The sequence below is a fragment of the Lichenostomus cassidix genome, chromosome 15 (genome assembly GCF_008360975.1).
Source record: "Lichenostomus cassidix isolate B80296 chromosome 15, HeHo_3.0, whole genome shotgun sequence".
Lineage (NCBI taxonomy): Eukaryota > Metazoa > Chordata > Aves > Passeriformes > Meliphagidae > Lichenostomus > Lichenostomus cassidix.
The window spans coordinates 10,078,784-10,096,368 of record NC_139496.1 but is presented as its reverse complement, the minus strand read 5'-3'; the positions used below and the strand labels follow the sequence as shown (position 1 = coordinate 10,096,368).

The 17,585-nt window shown below is 39.4% G+C and overlaps 2 protein-coding genes across 9 annotated transcripts in view; one reads left to right on the top strand and one right to left on the bottom strand.

Moving 5' to 3' along the window:
• Positions 1 to 8,186, bottom strand: part of CIT (citron rho-interacting serine/threonine kinase) — a 69,593-nt gene extending 61,407 nt beyond the window's left edge. For 7 of the 8 annotated variants that reach the window (XM_085076103.1, XM_085076105.1, XM_085076107.1 and 4 more), the window contains exons 1-9: positions 7,669 to 7,808; positions 7,328 to 7,453; positions 6,421 to 6,562; positions 4,968 to 5,143; positions 4,006 to 4,107; positions 3,665 to 3,807; positions 2,715 to 2,808; positions 1,166 to 1,369; positions 473 to 626 (exon numbers count right to left, since the gene is read on the bottom strand). In XM_085076103.1, coding sequence (XP_084932229.1) covers positions 473 to 626; positions 1,166 to 1,369; positions 2,715 to 2,808; positions 3,665 to 3,807; positions 4,006 to 4,107; positions 4,968 to 5,143; positions 6,421 to 6,562; positions 7,328 to 7,423 — 1,111 coding nt within the window. In that variant the 5' untranslated portion in view covers positions 7,424 to 7,453; positions 7,669 to 7,808. Of the gene's footprint in view, positions 1 to 472; positions 627 to 1,165; positions 1,370 to 2,714; positions 2,809 to 3,664; positions 3,808 to 4,005; positions 4,108 to 4,967; positions 5,144 to 6,420; positions 6,563 to 7,327; positions 7,454 to 7,668; positions 7,809 to 8,167 lie in introns of those variants that run through there. The other variant, XM_085076104.1, reaches the window with a different exon arrangement.
• Positions 8,187 to 9,961: 1,775 nt separating this feature from the next.
• The window catches only part of BICDL1 (BICD family like cargo adaptor 1), a 66,096-nt gene continuing 58,472 nt past the window's right edge, over positions 9,962 to 17,585 (top strand). Inside the window, exons 1-2 of the mRNA XM_085076101.1 lie at positions 9,962 to 10,131; positions 11,617 to 11,752. The gene's annotated coding sequence lies outside the window, so the exon portion shown is untranslated. The remainder of the gene's footprint in view (positions 10,132 to 11,616; positions 11,753 to 17,585) is intronic.

Genomic DNA, 17,585 nt, shown 5'->3' with positions numbered 1-17,585 from the left:
GAGCTACAAAAAGTAAACCAACCTTAAGTGAAGTTGGTTCACAAGCAACAAAAAAGAAGGCTGAAGATATAACAACAACAACAACAACAAAAAGACAAAGCCATAATTGAGCAAATTGAGGTTGGAAAGGCCTGAACAAACTCACTGATGCATTTTCATCTGAGGAAGGACATGGAAAAGGCCATTTTGATTTTCCAGTCTAGTGCCTGCAGTAATATGGCAATTGCATCAGAAATTCATATGGAGTTTTATTAAACTTCCTCTAACCTTACAATTCTCACCTGACATGTTAACATAGCCTTTGCAAAAACCAAAATGAGCTGTTTTGTTAAAAACGCCTGCTCTAGGACACAGTCCTGTTTCGTTATGAATAATTCAGATCAAACACACATTTAAATACTCACATTGTACAAATTTTCCCATTACCCAGAAAACCAGAAATTGTTTATAAGTACAATTTTATTCTACTTACAATTACGGATATTGTTCCAGTCAATTTTAGAGAAAAATGGATGGCAGCAGAGACCCTCATAACCCAGCCTTTCCTTCTGCCCACAGAGCAGGCTCTGGATCAGGTCAAGGAAGTCATTGCTAACTTTCACATCCTCTGGGAACTTCAGAAATCTCTGCATTAGAAAGAAATGGATTTCTGCTCAGTAGGAAAACAGGCTCAGAACAGTAAGATTAAGTTTCATTATTCTGAGATATGTGAGGTACAAAGGATGAATATTTATAGCCCACAAATAACAGCATAGTGCATTTTATCCAAATAGGGTTTTATACGCATTTACTGCAGTAAAGATAAGAATGCAGGAACAACCATTCCCACCCAGGCAAATGGTATCCCAGGTCACCATCTTATGCCAAACAATGGCCAATGGCACACACAAATGGAAGAGTAAAACAAGACACTTCCCCAGAAAATTCTTACAAACTTCCAAAGGTTTGTGGCTTAGAGTTTTTTGAATCAGGGGTGATGACACCTGTTACAAAAATAACTTGATATCTATAATACAGAGACATATAAATACACATAATGCACATATTCCAAATATTTTATGAGCATGACAAAGTAAGAGATATCCATAAACTTATTCTAAAGTTGAGAAAAGCAGTCGTTAGTTACTGCCTTTTTACTGGAGAACAGGAAAGGAGTTCTCTCTACCTGGAAGTTCATGATGTTATTGAAAGTTTTTGCTGAAGTGCCTTCGGTGAAGGGAGACCTTCCATAAATCATCTCATAGGCGATGACTCCCAGGGACCACCAGTCACACTCGGGGCCATAGGAGGCTTTGCCATCTCCACCCAACCCTGTCAGCATCTCTGGTGCCATGTAGTCAGGTGTGCCCACAGGGAGCCTGGCATTTACCTAGGAACAAAGATAAAGCAAGTGAAAGTACAGCACTTTCTGCTCACTGTCATCTTGGTAATAAACCAAAAGTTTTCTTTTTTCTCCTTTTTTTTTTCTTAATGAGACATAATTTTCAGCCCTCCAAGTGAATTTTAAGTAAGTAATTTTAAGCAAAGCTGTTCAGCAAATACGTGCCAGGTTAAGGAGACTGCTGATAAACAAAGTGAGCTGTTTGGTATAAAAAGTGTCAAATTATCAGAGCTAATTGTTACTGTAAAGTACAAACTGCTAAAGTAGAAAAGTAGCATTCCAAAAATCACAGGATTATTAAACCGATTTTTAAGCAGCAAACATACTATGGCACTACTGCTTCAACTAGTATTAACATGGACATGATAGCTGAAATTTCAAAAATAGTCACATTTAGACATGAATACTCCCTGCTCTCATTCCATTCTCTATCACCTCTACCCTTTTTACCTTGTGTTCATGATCAGCAAAGGACTGCTTAGAAAAGGTAATTCAAGAGCCAATGCTGCAATCATTTTTGCACTGAGTGGCATAAAGAATGAAACCAAACAGCAGGCAGGCTAACACAAAAACCTGAGGATGACTGAAGAGATAATGTGAAGAAAAAATTTAAAAGGAAAATGCAATGCAGAAAAGCACTGAATATGTTAAAACAGGGAAAACAGGATATTAAGAATCACATTATAAAGAAAATGTTATGTAAAAATATAAATTGTAAAACAAGACAGAAATATGCCACAGAACTCCACATTCTCACTTAGATACATTTAAATTGTAAAAAATTTCACTGGAAGTTGTATGCAGTTACCAAAACTTACAAGCAACTTATAAAAAACTCCACTGATTCAGATTTGAATGCAGTGCTTTCTGGTGAGTGAAGCCCAGAATATTTAAATGTGACCCATTTTGCACAAGTGCTCCCCAGTCTTCACAGTTATGCCACCTTAGTTCCAACAGTCACAATTTTCATTCCAATTATAAATCCATGTCCTCTTTAAGCACAGCATTGAACAGCTGTAAGAACCTCTAGAAGTATGATTTAGTATCATAGTGCAGCACCACAAGAAAGCAGACTTACCTTTGCCTTTCTTGTGTATTAATATTTTAATAAGCAAATAGGTATCTACTGAAGGCTGCAAAAGATACTCAAGTTCATACTGTAAAAGCCATTCACAAATGGAAAAATTCAATTGTGAATAGGCTCCATATCAGACAGGAAAGGCAGAAGAGAGAAGAGCAAGGTGTAATCAAAGAACAGATACCAAGTTAGTGTTCTCTTTCTGACTGGACTATCCAAACAAGCCACAGACAAAGTTTAAATCCACATTATTACCATTTTGTTTACTGTCATTTTGGCAGCTGACCCAAAGTCCACAAGTTTAATGTGTCCTGTTCGGTCAATAAGAACATTCTCTGGTTTGATATCTCTGTAAGCAGCAAGAAGAAAGGAATCAGAACCTTTGCACACCATTCCATACTGTCACATCCGGGTGACACAATTTACCTATTCACCTATATTCAACCATATGCTTAAAGTCTTACAAGTTTCCAACAGTCATCCTGTTCCCAAGCAAATACAGAAGTATTAAAGTTCCCCTTATTTCATGGAAAGTTCATAATTATTGACAGCAGATAAAAAGAGAAGGTGATTTTGCACCTTGACCAAGTTGCAACTGAGTTATAGTAAATTATTTTGTAGTTTTCTTTCCAAATTCCCTCAACTTATGCTGCACATCTTACAAATCAAGGCAGTGACCTTGCACTAGAAAACCACAGTTCATGCTCTAAGTGCAGCCACTACAAACTCTTGGAAGATAAAATACTTCCTAACATTTCCACACCTTCAGAATGGAATAATTTTTTTAAATATCAATATGATTTGAAAATGCACACAGTAACAGCCTCCAAGCCTTGAGAGAAAACTCTGTGATATTTAACTATTCCAACATCCTATACTGCCCTATTCACCAATCAGCACACAACAATTTTTAACAATTACATTAATTTCCCATAGTATTTGGTGCCAAAAGCAGCAATCTGTGGAAACTATTTAAATTTTTTATAGTGCAACATAAAGGCTTCTTTTTACTGAGCCTCCAGAAAAATACATGTAACAATCCTTTCTTGATATTACTCTGAACTTTACATCAAAGTTAATGCCCTGAGCTACAATTATAGTTGGGAGTCTGATTAATTTTCTAATTTTGTCTTTTGACACAGCATGTGAAAAACTGCCCTGAAAGAGGACAGAATATAGGAGAACACAAAGTCCACTTTACATACCGGTGGACATAGCCCATCTGATGGACACTGTGAATGGCCAAAACCAACTCTGCAAGGTAAAACTGCACCATATTCTCATCCAGCTGGTCCTCATATCTGTTTAAGAGTGACAGCAAGTCCCCTCCAGGCTGATACTCCATAACCTACATAAAATTTTAAAGGAACAGATAAACAAGATATTCCATTCAACTCCCCAGTATTACACTGGGCACATAGCAAACAGTGGTATGTAGTGCAGAAAAACTTACAGAAAATGAGCCCATTTCAACCATCACATTGTTCTTTAATTAAACAACAGCAATGGTGTTCAATAGAGGAGAAAATCAAAGACTAGGCATTACCAAGTAGAGATTTTTCTTGTCTTGAAATGCATATTGTAACTGTGGAATCCATGGACTGGTGCTCTGAGCTAATATGCTGCGTTCTTCCTCAAAGAATGACACCTACCAAAAAAGTGTGCAGTTACATCATGAGAGGGAGTGAGAATACATTAGAATCCCCTAGTTTTAGAAAAACTTGGCACACATCACCAAGAAATTACACAGAAATTAAGTGCTGTTTCCTGAGCAAGTGCCATATGAGGGTAGTATCATACTTTGCTTTCCTGTCAGTCTATGCCACAGAAAGGGTAATTTTAGTTTAGCTTCATTTCTGCTAGCCACAAACAATGCTGAGGGGTATCAGGAGCAACCTTTCTGCACCACATATTGGGAACAACTGATGCAGATATTGTATAAATCCATGAGGTCTCTCATGGAGTAACTCTGTCCTACTTGTCATTGCATGTCAGCAAAGATTATCTTCTGTTTCTCACCAAACTATGAGAGCAACCTCCATTATTCCTTTTTTAAGTTTCCAAGTAACACATTTCTCAAGGTAGCAAGAGGCTCTCCATAAAAATCCAGTCACCACAGTTTGCCTTCACACCCACTCTTGACATTCTACATCGCTCTTTAAAATAAAAAAACCCTTAATGAATAGATTGTCTGAAAATTCAAGCCATCATCAACAAGATCAATACTGATTCAGTGTTTTCGTCATCTGTTTTTGTTTTTGTTATAATTAGATGGGAAGCTCTTTACAACAAGGGCCATGTTTTGGCACCTCACCCAACAGACCCATAGACTGCAACAATGGCTTTGAAACACAGCAAAACTACACACAGATTTATTGCTTCCCTGAAATGTAGGATGAACTTTCTCAAGATATATTTTTAACTCAGTTCTAATAATAGCGACAGAAAGGAAGTGCTCAACAAATTGCAATTTATCTTCCTACTGTCATAACAGAAAAATATACATACGTGCTCCTGTGCCAGCAAGGACTCCTTGCTCATCACCTTCATAGCATAGACATCACCAGTGACTTTCTCTCTGACTACTTTGACATCTGCAAAGTGACCACAGCCAACCACACTCTTTACTTCAAAATCCTTCACACTGGGTTGCAGTTCCTTTAGTTCAGCGACAGCCTCTGCATCTATAAAAATAAAATACTTATTTTTACATTAGGCAACTGGCATTTTATAAAAAAGACACAACATCGAAACTGAGGAACAAAACTAAAAAGAAAAAAAAAACAACAAACCAAAACCAAAAAACCCCCAACGTTTAGTTCCAGATTCTCAAGAAATGTTAAATCTTTCCAGAATATGCTTCTTAAAAATAACAGCATGCATCAGAACTAGAAAAAGACTGTATCAATGCAGAGTTAAGTCTGAAATATGGTATATACAAAAGGATCAGGAAATGCTAAGACAGTTCCCATAGCAACTGTAATTCTGTCCCATTCATAACATCAGAGGCTGAGAACCTCTTTGGTTTCTAATTTCTTTCCATCCATCCTTTATCAATACAAAGTATATTCTCTCAACATGAAGGCTTTACCCAGCAGGTTTTAGTCCAGGGGCAGAGTTTGCTCCTCTGCCTGAGGGAGGCACCAGTCTATTGTCTAACAACCAACCACAGACATTCACTGCAGACATTCAGCTCAAGTTTTCCACTGACTAGTTCCAACCAGCATGCACTGTGATAATCAATCACTCACGAGAGATTGTTCTAAAAAATTATTCAAACTAGCAGAAAATAACTGTCTGCTAATAATACCTACAAAGCATTGGGTGGAACTATTACAGAGGGCACAACATGTTACTTGTAACCAAGTGTCTCTCTGCTACATCTTAATGGAAAAATTGATAGAAATTTATTTTCTCTTCCCCAAAAGGAATCTGAGCACATTATCAGTAAAATATTTACTCCTTTAGAACCTGGATTTCTGAAGCACAGAAATACTATTTACAAGTTACACATGCAAAACTTGGATAACACATGGAATCCAAAAGGTGAAAGAGCCAAGGATTACCAAGTTCCTCTCTCAGATCTTTTTCCTCATACCTCTAGTCACTATCCTTCTCTCAGCTTCTGACATCCTTCAATGATGCATACTTGGAGCCTTGCTGTAGCCAGTACTCACTTTCCAAGAAAGTACCTCCTCAAATACAAATACAGTACAGACTAAGAAGGATGAGCATTTGAGTCAGAGCACTTCAAAAGCCACTTGCATTTGATCCTCTCAGACCTGAACAAAGCTTTACTAACATTGCCAAAATCTCCTTTGCAGTGTTGAGTCTGCCAACAAAAAGTCAAGTGCTCAAAGTCCTGGGTTACAATCAAAGCAATTAAAGCATTACTAACATCCAGATTCTTAAGAATTGTTTTTATAAAGTGACACCTGAAAATCAGTCTAAACAAACTTACACTTCTTGACAAAGTTGCCAACATGTTTAATTTTCATTAAAGCAGGATTTCTGCATTCTTCAAAAAGTACAAATAATGAATCAAGGATGCCTTCCCGGGAGAGAGGAGACATCTGCTGTTGAGTCACAAAGAGTGGCTTCCCCTGGAAAAAAAAAGCAGCAACAGCAGATGGAGTATCAGACAACAATGAAAAGCCTCAAATCAATAACAGATGTATATAGCAGATTATATATTATCCATTTTAAAATCACAATTTCAGAAATTAGGCAAATGATACAGAAGTGTGAGGTAAATATATCAACTCACTGTGCCTATCTATAATAGCTGTTACAGGTATTTTTCTTTTAGACAAAGCAATCCTTTAAAGACAGTTTCAAGAAAGCTGTGATTCAAATTTTAACAATCTACATCCTCCTGATGACTCTGATATGACTAGTCTTTTTCCTTGACATTGTATCACATGGGTTTTTCTGTGATACAGATAGTTTAAGCAATCAGCATCAATAGTAGCTCTAGAAGGAAAAGCTGTTGAACCTCAGATGATCAAATAGCAGCTCCTTAGGTAAATTTATCTCAGGACAAACCCACAGCTACTTTACCCATGAAAAAACTGAAGATTACAGGGCCCAGAATGCAATATTCCACCTTTACATGGAAAAAGCCATCAGGCTAAGACATTAGAAAATGAGCAAAATGTAAGACCAGCTACTATCCAGTGAAACTTTGTGCAAATTAGATAACTTTGAACTTCACTTAGTTATCCCTTTTTTACCCCTTTCCCCAAAGAATGGCACAGGCATGATTTAAGCATTCAGACAGGGAAGGCTGTAATTCAAAATACTGGAAATGGACACAGACAAAACCAAGATGAGCTGCTCTCAGGCCAACAAGAAAAGATGTTCTTCACCTGAAAGAACAGATTTAGTCGAGAAACTCGGCTGGTGATGGACTCCATTGGTCCTGCCTCGACTGGATTTCGGGCACCACATTTAAACTTCAACATCTTTACAGCTTATCCCATAAAAACGATCACCTGAAAAAGAGAACAGGGACATTCAGGAGGCACTTAACTGGCTGACTTTAAGTAAAAAACGAGGATGAGGTGGGATGTACTTTAAGCAACGTCCGCATTTCCTTGGGGACAAAATTTATAAACTTAAACGCGCCTGGAGCTTCCCTGCAATTAAAGTGGGGAGAAGCACAGAAGCAATTAGGTTGAATCGAGTTCAACCTGTGAGCGAACCCCACCGTGCCAACTTCCCCGAGGCACCCAGCGCCTCGGCCAGTCTTTCCTTAAACACCTCCAGGGACGGTGACTCCAACCACCTCGCTGGGAGGGCGCGGAGCCCCCAAACTCCGGAGCTTGCAGCGGGAGGACCCGAGACCCCTCAGCCCCCCGGCTCCCTCAGAGCGGCTTGTCACAAGTCCCTGTTCTCCCCTCAGCCCCCAGAGTCCCTCAGAGCAACACCGTGCTAAGCCCCGTTCTCCTGACCCCGAGCCCCCCTCAGAGCCCCGAGTCCCTCAGAGCCGCTCCGTGCTAAGCCCGGTTCTCCCGGCTCCAAGCTCCCCTCAGTGTCCCGGGTCCCTCAGCCCCGCTCCGTGCTAAGCTCCGTTCTCCCCTCAGCCCCCCGGGTCCCTCAGCCCCGCTCCGTGCTAAGCTCCATTCTCCCCTCAGCCCCCCGGGTCCCTCAGCCCCGCCCCGCCCTCAGCTGCCGTTCCCGCGGCCCCGCGCGCGCCCCGCTATTACCGCCGCCCGGGTTTGAACGGCGCGGGGAGGAGTGGCGCTGCCGACATCACTTCCGGTTCCACAGCGCGGGCCAATGGTGGGCCGGAAGGGCCGGAACCCTGCGCGGGAGCGGCGGCGGCCCCGTGAGGGCGGGAGCCGTGAGGGAAGCCGTGAGGGGAGCCCGGGGGTTCCGCAGCTCCGCAGCCGCAGCGGGCAGAGGAGGCCTTCGGACGCTGTCGGTGCTGCTCTGCCCTCACGGGTTCGCTTCCGCTTGTCGTGTATTTCACCCTTTTTATTTTGTTTGCTTGTTTTCCTTTGCCAAATCTTAAAAGGCAAAAATGACTCATTCCCGAGTAGTTGCGAGTGGAGCTGGCTCAACCCTACCGCAGACGTCAGAGTTGGCAGCAGCTGCTGCCAGGTAGGGCAGCCAGAGGGGAAATGGAAAGGTTGTCAGAAGCTTTAAATTTCCTTCTGTAAAATGCCTGCCTGACCTTTATGACCCTTTTTGTACGGCCGTTTTATTCCGATACTGGGTGATTAACTTTCAAGTGAAGCACTAGTGAGCTGCTTCCAGCTCGGCCCCACCTCTGTCCGTGCCATGCCTCAGAGCGTTCAGAGGGGTGCAGGATAACCTTGTGCAAGGATGGATCCGATGGATCCATACGGAGATATCCGTATGAGCTTTGATGTGACCTGCAGCCATCACAGTGGTGCAAAACACAGCCCCTTGTGTCTGGGCAGGAATTTAATCTGGTGACAAACCTCGATAGCGGGGTCCTTAAAAATAATCATGTTGCTGTGAGTGACATAAAATATTTTGCTCTCCAATACTCATTTCCATGATGTTAATACTGGCTTGGTGTCTAGCTGATCAAGTAATGCACTGATGGATTTATTACATTTGACTTTATACAAATAATTCCAGATATTTGTGCTTCCACCTCCTCCAGTTCACCCCTGGAACACTGACATATTTTTGGTATATTTCTTGTCTTAAACTGACACAGCTGGGTTCATTTCAAGTTACTAAGCCCGAAAGAGTTTTTAAAATCTAATTTATTGTCCACTACCTGCACTGCCAATTTGGTTTTTGGACTCCACTCAGGACACTGTCATTGACTGTGTCTCATCCTCATCCGCATTGCCCAGGAGAGATCAGCTCTTAAACAGGACTGCAGTGAAGAACTTCCTGTGCAGGAACTGGTCACTTGTCATGGTGGTGCATTTTAGTAAAATACTACATCCTGCCCTGATATTTGGAACCCTGTCATGTCTAAAGGTGTTCTGTCCTAGATTTTGAACAAGTCTCATTATCTGCCATCCAAACTAAGAGGAGAACTTCAGGCTCCTCTGCCTTTCCCTTTCTCCAGCCTATCTCCTCCTCAGCAAATGTCATTAGCCCCCTCTGTTTTAACTGCCAGAATTACTGTTAAATATCCACACTGTTTCTAATTCCATTGGGGAAATCACCATATCTTTATGTAAGTTTGGATTTAGAAAATGGGGGAAGCAGAAGAGCTGGGTTCTCCTGCCAGCTCAGTTCTATACTGTGTTCAAATCACAAGGTGTGGCTGATTCTCCCTTCATCTTCTCTGCAGGATGGTGTGGAACAGCTGATCCACACACTAGAAGAGGAGATAGGTCATACTTAAAAGCCTTTAGGACAGATACATTTTGCCTCATAAATCAGGGGAGTGCTCAAGTTAGATTAGTTCCCTTTAAGAAGGCCCTTAAATACATATTTTGCTAGAAGAGGCGATGTGATACAAAATCACTTACTAGTTTTTTTTCTTCTTTGTTGCACTGGAACAGACTCATGTGAACAGGAATGTCTACCATGAAATAGCATAAAAATGCAGCTGAACCAGAATTGTTATCAAATGGTAAGAAAACAGCTGAAGTGGAAGATGAGGGGAGGAGAGGAGAGAGAGAAAAACCATGCAGTTTCAGTGATAACACCTCAGTATCCATTTCTGATGTCTCAGGTAAAAAAAAAAAAATACATGCTTGTTCATAGAAACACATATTTTGTTTTTCTTTAAATTGGTGATCTGAAGTCCTCAGAGTGAAAGTGATGATTCCTTCCTACTTTTGATATTTTTATTAGGAGAAATCATAGTGTACCAATCCTAAGTGACAGCCAAATTATGTATCACTCCTTGAACTTGACAACTGCTCCTGGGTATAACCTCACATAACTGGAAGGAGCAGCAGCAGACCTGCAACTGTACAAAGCAAGGGCTTATTCCTTCTATTAAATTAATAGGTCGTTGAAAAGCATAACAGAATAAATAGCTCTGTGATTTTCCCTAAGCAGGTCCCAATATGGTGCTCAACATGTTTTGACATCTCACCATGCATTGAATTGGTTACCATCTGTTTGACATTATTTTATTATAAGAGTAGGGGTTTCCCTTTATTTCCTTGGCCCAAATTCTCCTCCCTCATGCTGTTGCATTGTGCTCCAAGGTGACTGTGTTCCCAAGATTGCTTGTCACTGTACCACCCTTCAGGCTTGCCTGAGGTCTAAGACACCACGGAAATGTAGAAGTAAACGACCAGGCAGGCAGGTACACCAGCTTTTTGCCAAGAACCTGGTGCTCAGATCCTCATCCTAACTAACCTCACCATATTTTAATGGGCAGGGAGCTGCCAAGTCCCCCCCAACACCATCTGCCTGTGAACTTCTGTATTTACAGCAGCATTACTTGGAAATATCTTCATCTGTGGAGCAGCGAGACACTCATAGCTGCTCCCAAGGTGCTAATGAATTTAGATATGCTTAGAAAGCAATAAACAGGGCTTGCGCTATCACAATGCTAAGAGCTAAGTATGACCAAAAAAATAATTTTTTGTTCCACCTTGCAAATCTCTCCAGCTCTGTTGTTTCCAAATTGTAGTACTACACATGCAGATGGGTCTGCAACCAAGGCTTCCAGAGGATGTGTACCCCAGAAATAAATCCTGCTCTTTAGCAAGGCCTTTATCATAGTTAATCTATATGCTAATCCATAATCTAAAATTCTATATGAAAACAAAATGAATTCTCCTTTATCAGCTCTATCCTTAATTTACCAGTATTTAAAAGATCTTGTAATAAACCAAGCTCTTTATTCAACCCTAACCCTTATCACACCTGGGTTACCACTTTCTGTTTCAAAATGAGGGGTTTAACTTGGCTGATTCCAATAATGTCATAAATCCTAGTTAATATAGCTCTCACCATTGCTTAGTGGGACCTAAATAATCCTTAGATCCCTGACACATTTTGTTTCACTTTCTTCTCCCAAACTATAACAAAGTATCCAACCTGACATAATAGTTATGGACACTACAGGGGATAGGAATATTTGCACAATACATCTTTGGGAAGAAGAGTTATGGACGAGGGAATAAATTCCTTATCAAAGATATGAAATCAAAGAGAAATAATCACCAGGAAAACAATTACATTGTCTTTCCTCCTGCAGTAGTTTCAATTTCCTCCTGAGAATTTTTGGAAAACAACCACTGCTGTCATCCTCCTGGGACAAGCAAAAAGGAAATGAAACTTTAAAAAGACCTGAAAGGCTATTTGGAGTTTCTTCCATAGAATTTCACTAGAAAGTAGGCACAGAGATAATATTCTTCAAGGTTATTTTGACTGAAATATTAGCAATATGCTAATAATTGTATTATACAAGTGCTAATATTCACTGAGTTTTTTATATATTGTTTCTATTTTCTTTATGTTTACAGAAGTAAAATCCATTAAAATAGTTTTTAAAACACATGGCCTTCCTATTAGATACATAGTTGTCATGTATCTTTTGATTAATTCATAAAAATGCAAACAGCCATATGTGATGATGCTCTTCAGACCAAATCCCAGTTCTGAGGATTCCTCATTCCAGCACACACTGCTCAGTTCTGACCAAACTCTTCTCACACACAGCCATATGTTTAATCTCCCTGTAAGCCAAAACATAATCATGATAAATTTCTGGTGTGACCAAAATGAAATAGTAACAGAATTGGGTCACTAAGAATCTATCTTTATGAGCAAACTGAGCATTTAACCACATGAAACTGAAGTGCTTTTTTTAATCCTAATTGTCTGCTACATTTTTTTTTATATTTAGCCTAAAAAAGAATCCCTCATTACATTCCAGAGAAATAATTTATTAACTTGTAGATGCAGTGAAAAGCAAATGATGTTTTATATGTCTCAGCTTCAGGCTTCTTTTATGCTATCACAGGAACACCCCTGATTCCACAAGAATTATTTTATAGAAAGCAATTTTTTAAACCTCACGATCTGTCAAGACACATGAATATTGATGTGTTCACATTAACATCTCCTGGAGCAGCTGAAAACTGAATTTATCATGACTTAATGGGAATTACATGTTGCAGAGCAACAGGTGACAGGAGCTTAATTAAAGCAAAACTGATAAAGTATCTGAGCCATTCTAAAAAATGTTTTGTTTTGAATGTCCTAAAGAACCACTTGCATGTTTTCTTTGATGGGGAAGGGAAGGAAATTGTGGTCTACAAGATAAAACCTAGAATAGGACAGGTGCTGCTTATCAGATGCAAATTGCATCTAACATAACACTCGAGTACTCTGGAATTTAGACAGAATAATCATGTAAAAAATGGCCATATCCAAGTATATTTTACGTAGATTCCAAAGGAAAAAAAGAACAGAGATACCTTCATGGTGAAGATACCAAATTCTTCTGAGAGCACAATTAAAATTTATTACTAAAATTTAATCATATATTGGTCCCAGGATGAATGAATTCTAGATTTTCACAGCAAGACTTTTTTCTTTGCCTTAAATCAACAAATCCGCAGAAAAGACACCCTTTCCTTAACTACAGTAATAATTTGTTTGTTTGTGGGATGGGCGTCAGTGCACAGGTATTTTTTTAGAAAAACAAATACCACTAGACTGAAGCATTAAAATTAAGTAGAAAAATAGATTAAACAAAATATGTCTGTTAAAATAATGCCATCTTTTTTAAAAAAAACAAACCCTCCCTTTACTAATTCTGATTAATAAAGATACAGAGGTAGACTTGGACTCTTCATATAATTGAACTTGAAAGAAACTCTTTTATGATTTATTCCAAAAATTCCAGTGACCAATAATCTGTGCTCTGCTATAGCATGGTGGGCACTGAATAGGGTAAAAAAGAACAATAGTAGCACTTTGTGCAGAGTATAAATAAAAGCATCAGCTGAGGCAATGACAGCTTTAATGTCGAAGGACTCTTCCAGGTAAGACTAAAAGAAATTTAGATTTGATTGCCTGCGTATTTTCTAATCTGGAATCACGATTTTGGTACTTTACGGATTTTAGATGTTCTTGCTCTTGAGTGGGTGTGTTCATTCCTGTCCTGAAGAACTCAGCAATGACAGCCTACATGTTACTTTATTTAATTCTTCTAGAATTAGTTCTATAGTGTTTGCTTGGAGGCCAAGAAATATTTTACAGTGACTGTTGTGGGATTCAGATTTTTAAACGGCTTTTCCATGCTAAGATTTGTGATGAATAAGTGATTAAGAAATAACACTGACAAACAGTGAAGTAATTTAAGGTTCATAAAGGAAGTGAATGACAATTTGGAGCTGCTTTGGGGGTCACTGCATGGTCAAATTGCTTTTTTTGGAGTGCTGTTCACCATTCCCCATGTTGATTGGCTTGGCTCACATTGTTTTCTCACACTTTTAAATTTCCTTTACTACCTGGAAAGAAAAGGCTCCAAACCTAGTATATTCTTCCTCAAAAAAGAGTTGGGAAGGTGGGAAGTTGGTGCAATGGTGCAATGTTCATGGTCTGCCAAGGAATTGCATTTAGCCATTTTTAGCCAAAGGCTGGATACAAAAATACAAGTCTTGAAAGAGGAATGGAAACTCCATGTGAAAGAGTTTCTGTGGAATAAACATTTCCTGAATAAAAAGTGGCTCTAGGCTACTTTTCTTTTCATCCCCCCTGTGTTTTTAAAGTACTGCAGGTCAACTTTTATTTTAAAAATAACTTCTTAATAAAAGGTAGGTTTATGCTACTATTTTAAATTCCTCTATAATTGAATTAACTACCTAAGTACTAAGGTATAATATTTTCTACTTTCTGCTCTTCCCACCACTTAGCTATCCAGTTTTCCTCAGAGCAATGGATCTTGTGCATTGCTCCTTAGAAATGTGAAATGGATCAGATGCACCATAATGAATTGTGCCAGTGGATGAGAACATTTAATAGCAATTAGTCCCATGGAAATGAGGGGAGAGGTGCAGACTTGTTGGGACACCTATATCTTAAACCTTTTAAGCATGAAGTAGAAAGTAGCCAGCTTTTCATATCAAAGAGTTATCCAAAAAAGCCTAATAGCCAACCTCAAAATAACAGAAAACCATAACTAAAAAAACAAATCTAAGTAATTGTTATTTGCTAACAACCTTTCTAAAGCAGAGCACCAGCTACCAATTAAAATCCTCAAGAAGACAGCATTTAAAGCAATGGAGGAGGCTGGGTTCTGCATCACCCTATTCCACCATGAAGATACTACAAAATAATGATTATTTAGAATACAAGATGCTGGAATAAAATAGTTTTGCACACAGGCTGCATGGTTTGTTGCACCTCTGTCCTCTCTATGTTCCCTTGGCTTTCTTTCTAATGCCTTTCAGTATCCCAGCCTCCAAATATATCATCTAGTTCCTGTGAAAAAGAACTGCTACTTGTCTCTTGAAAAGAATTCTTTAAATCCTGCTGATTTTCTGGAATTCTTCAGCTCCAAACTGAGCCAGAGGCAGAGCCAGGCAATGCTGGCAGTGGTGTTCAACAGCTGTGTAGACTCTGCAAAAGTCTTCCCCCCTTTTATGTAGCCTCTTGGGGCAAAAAAATGTTATTCCACATTCAGAAATATCCAGTAAACAGGCTGATAGAAGAAATTTACAAAAAAATGAAGGTGCAGGAACAAGACTGTTTCACCACCCTTGCCTGCCCAGCTGTGGTATGAGAGTAGGACACACAGCCCCCACTGCACCCTTCAGCAGTACCAACACATCAGAAAATGGCAAGTGCTAAACAGCATTTTCCTTTTAATCCCTACCAAGTCATTTGTAAAGGGCCATTTCTGCCCAAGCTGCATATAAATCGTAGGTTGTTAGTGGATTGCTGCTCTCTGGCTTCATTTGCACAGTGCTCTGTGCCAAAACCACAGCACTGCAGGACCTCAGTCGTGAAGAAGAAAATGATCAATAAGCCTGGGCCGCTTGTGACGCTCAGTGACAGATTTCCTCTGCCTCTATGGCTGTATTTTAATTTAGACAAAAATAGTTAACAGCGCAGTTGCAAGGGAAAAGAAGTCATCTGCTTCTTATCTAACATGTAATTCAAAAATTCCTATAATTGATCTTCATTGACAGTTTTTGCAAGCTCACTCACCCACACTGCACATATTGTGCTTCCTGACATAATTCCCAACATAGACGATGATATTTCAACAGAGGAAGCTTGTTAAATCAGGTCAAACAAAATAAAGAATCAGAATGTGCTGCAAGTCCTTGCAGCTGTCTGTCTTTTCACCCTTCCCCCTTATCCCCGCCAAAAAACCACAAAACAAAACAAACAAAACCCACAAAACAACAAAAAAACCCCACATGCAAAACAAACAAAACTAATTTCCAGCTACTGGTATTTTTATAATGGGCTAAAAATACAAAATTCAGCTTTGTTAAATGTTGATGGGCTTCTGAATTAAAATACATTGTTTTCTCCCAAGATGCTGGACTATTACTGTTGATCAGACATAACTGCCAGTCTTTTATTGCTTCCACATGGTTTAATTTTCCCTGGAAGTGCCATATATATTCTAATGATCTGCTGAATTAAAAGAATTCTAAATCGGCTCTCAATTGATGAGATGGTGTTTCTGAGATAGGACAATAAAGGGCATTTTCTCTCACAGACAAACACAAAAATTCTGGAGGTGATAATGAGTCCTCAGGTGTCTGAAAGAGCGATACATAATTTCAGAGCAACACAAACAATAGATGCATTTTCCATTTACAGTGATTGTAAATAAAGAGGAACATAATGTTTCTGTTTTATAAACACACAATCACTGGCCTAGGCAGCATTTTCCAACTACTCCAACTACTCTTCTTCTTCAAAGAACTGAGATTAAGGGTTCAACAGGTGAAAAATTAATAGATACAATTAATGGTAGCAGTAAGCCAGACAAAGTTCAATAGAAGTATGTTAGAATTCTAGACACAAAAGGCTGGCACAGGGGAACCCATTTTAATTTCTATAAATACAACTCCAGCTTTTAAAACAAAACACTTGCAGTGCAGAGCGAGGCACTTTTCCGTAGATGTAGATTCCTTTATTCCAGATTCTTTTTTCAGCTCTAGGAACTAATCCTATAGCAGTTGAGAGATGATTCCCACAAATCACCTCCCTCACCCACAGGCCTTTTCCCCTTCAGCTGGGGATGGCTCTTAGGCTGTGCTGCTGAATGATTTTCCAATTTCTGGTGGCTATAGCACTTCAGGTTATTTATGCTACACCTAATTGAGCTGATAAGTCATCAGCAGAGAAAGGGAAGCAATCAAGGGTGACGCATGTGCAGACACACTAAAAATCACCATGACCTCTTACCTTTCATGCCCACAGCAAGTTCCCAGGAGGCTTCTGCACTGGACAGGGATGTTGGTATCCTCCGAAAAGTGAGACAATATTTCCTGAGCTCTGCAGTCGTATCATGTTTTGTGCAAGCATCTCTTTTTTTCCCACTGAGTAAGTTCTGAAACACTCAACAAACAAAAACACTTGGAGGGCAAACCCTAAATATTTCAGTTAGTTGTATATTCAGTGAGTTGTATATAGGTTACTCCTTTGGAATTAAATAACTGGAGTAAAACTGACACAGTGTGTATCTTATACTGACCAGCACAAAACTGACCCAGGGAGTAGCAAGGGTTGTGGGCCATACAGCCTCTTTTGGGAGGATATTCAAAAATGGAATGTTTGGAAGGTAGTTGCTTCCTTCCCTGTTGGCCTTTGCTGAAATTTCTTCACTTAAATGTAAATTTGGGGAAGAAATATTCATCTGTCTATGAGATGCCTTTTAATGAAAACAGCGTGAGAAAATAAAAATTAATTAAATTCTTCACATAAGGCTACATCTGACACCAACCTAAAAGGGGATGATTAAAATAGGCAAAAATATGTTTATTTAAACTAAGATGTACTTTTAATAGTAAAATGTTTCTGAAAGAAACAGATACCCAAATATGCAAGCTAACCCACAGCACTGAAATCATATACAAAAGATGATTTTTGATGACTTTTCCCTTCCTGCTCAGCAAGGCTGATTTCATGTCATTCTAGGCAGGCAAAGGTCTGGAAGCTTTATAAAATAACCTGATCTCCAAGAGAGAGTGG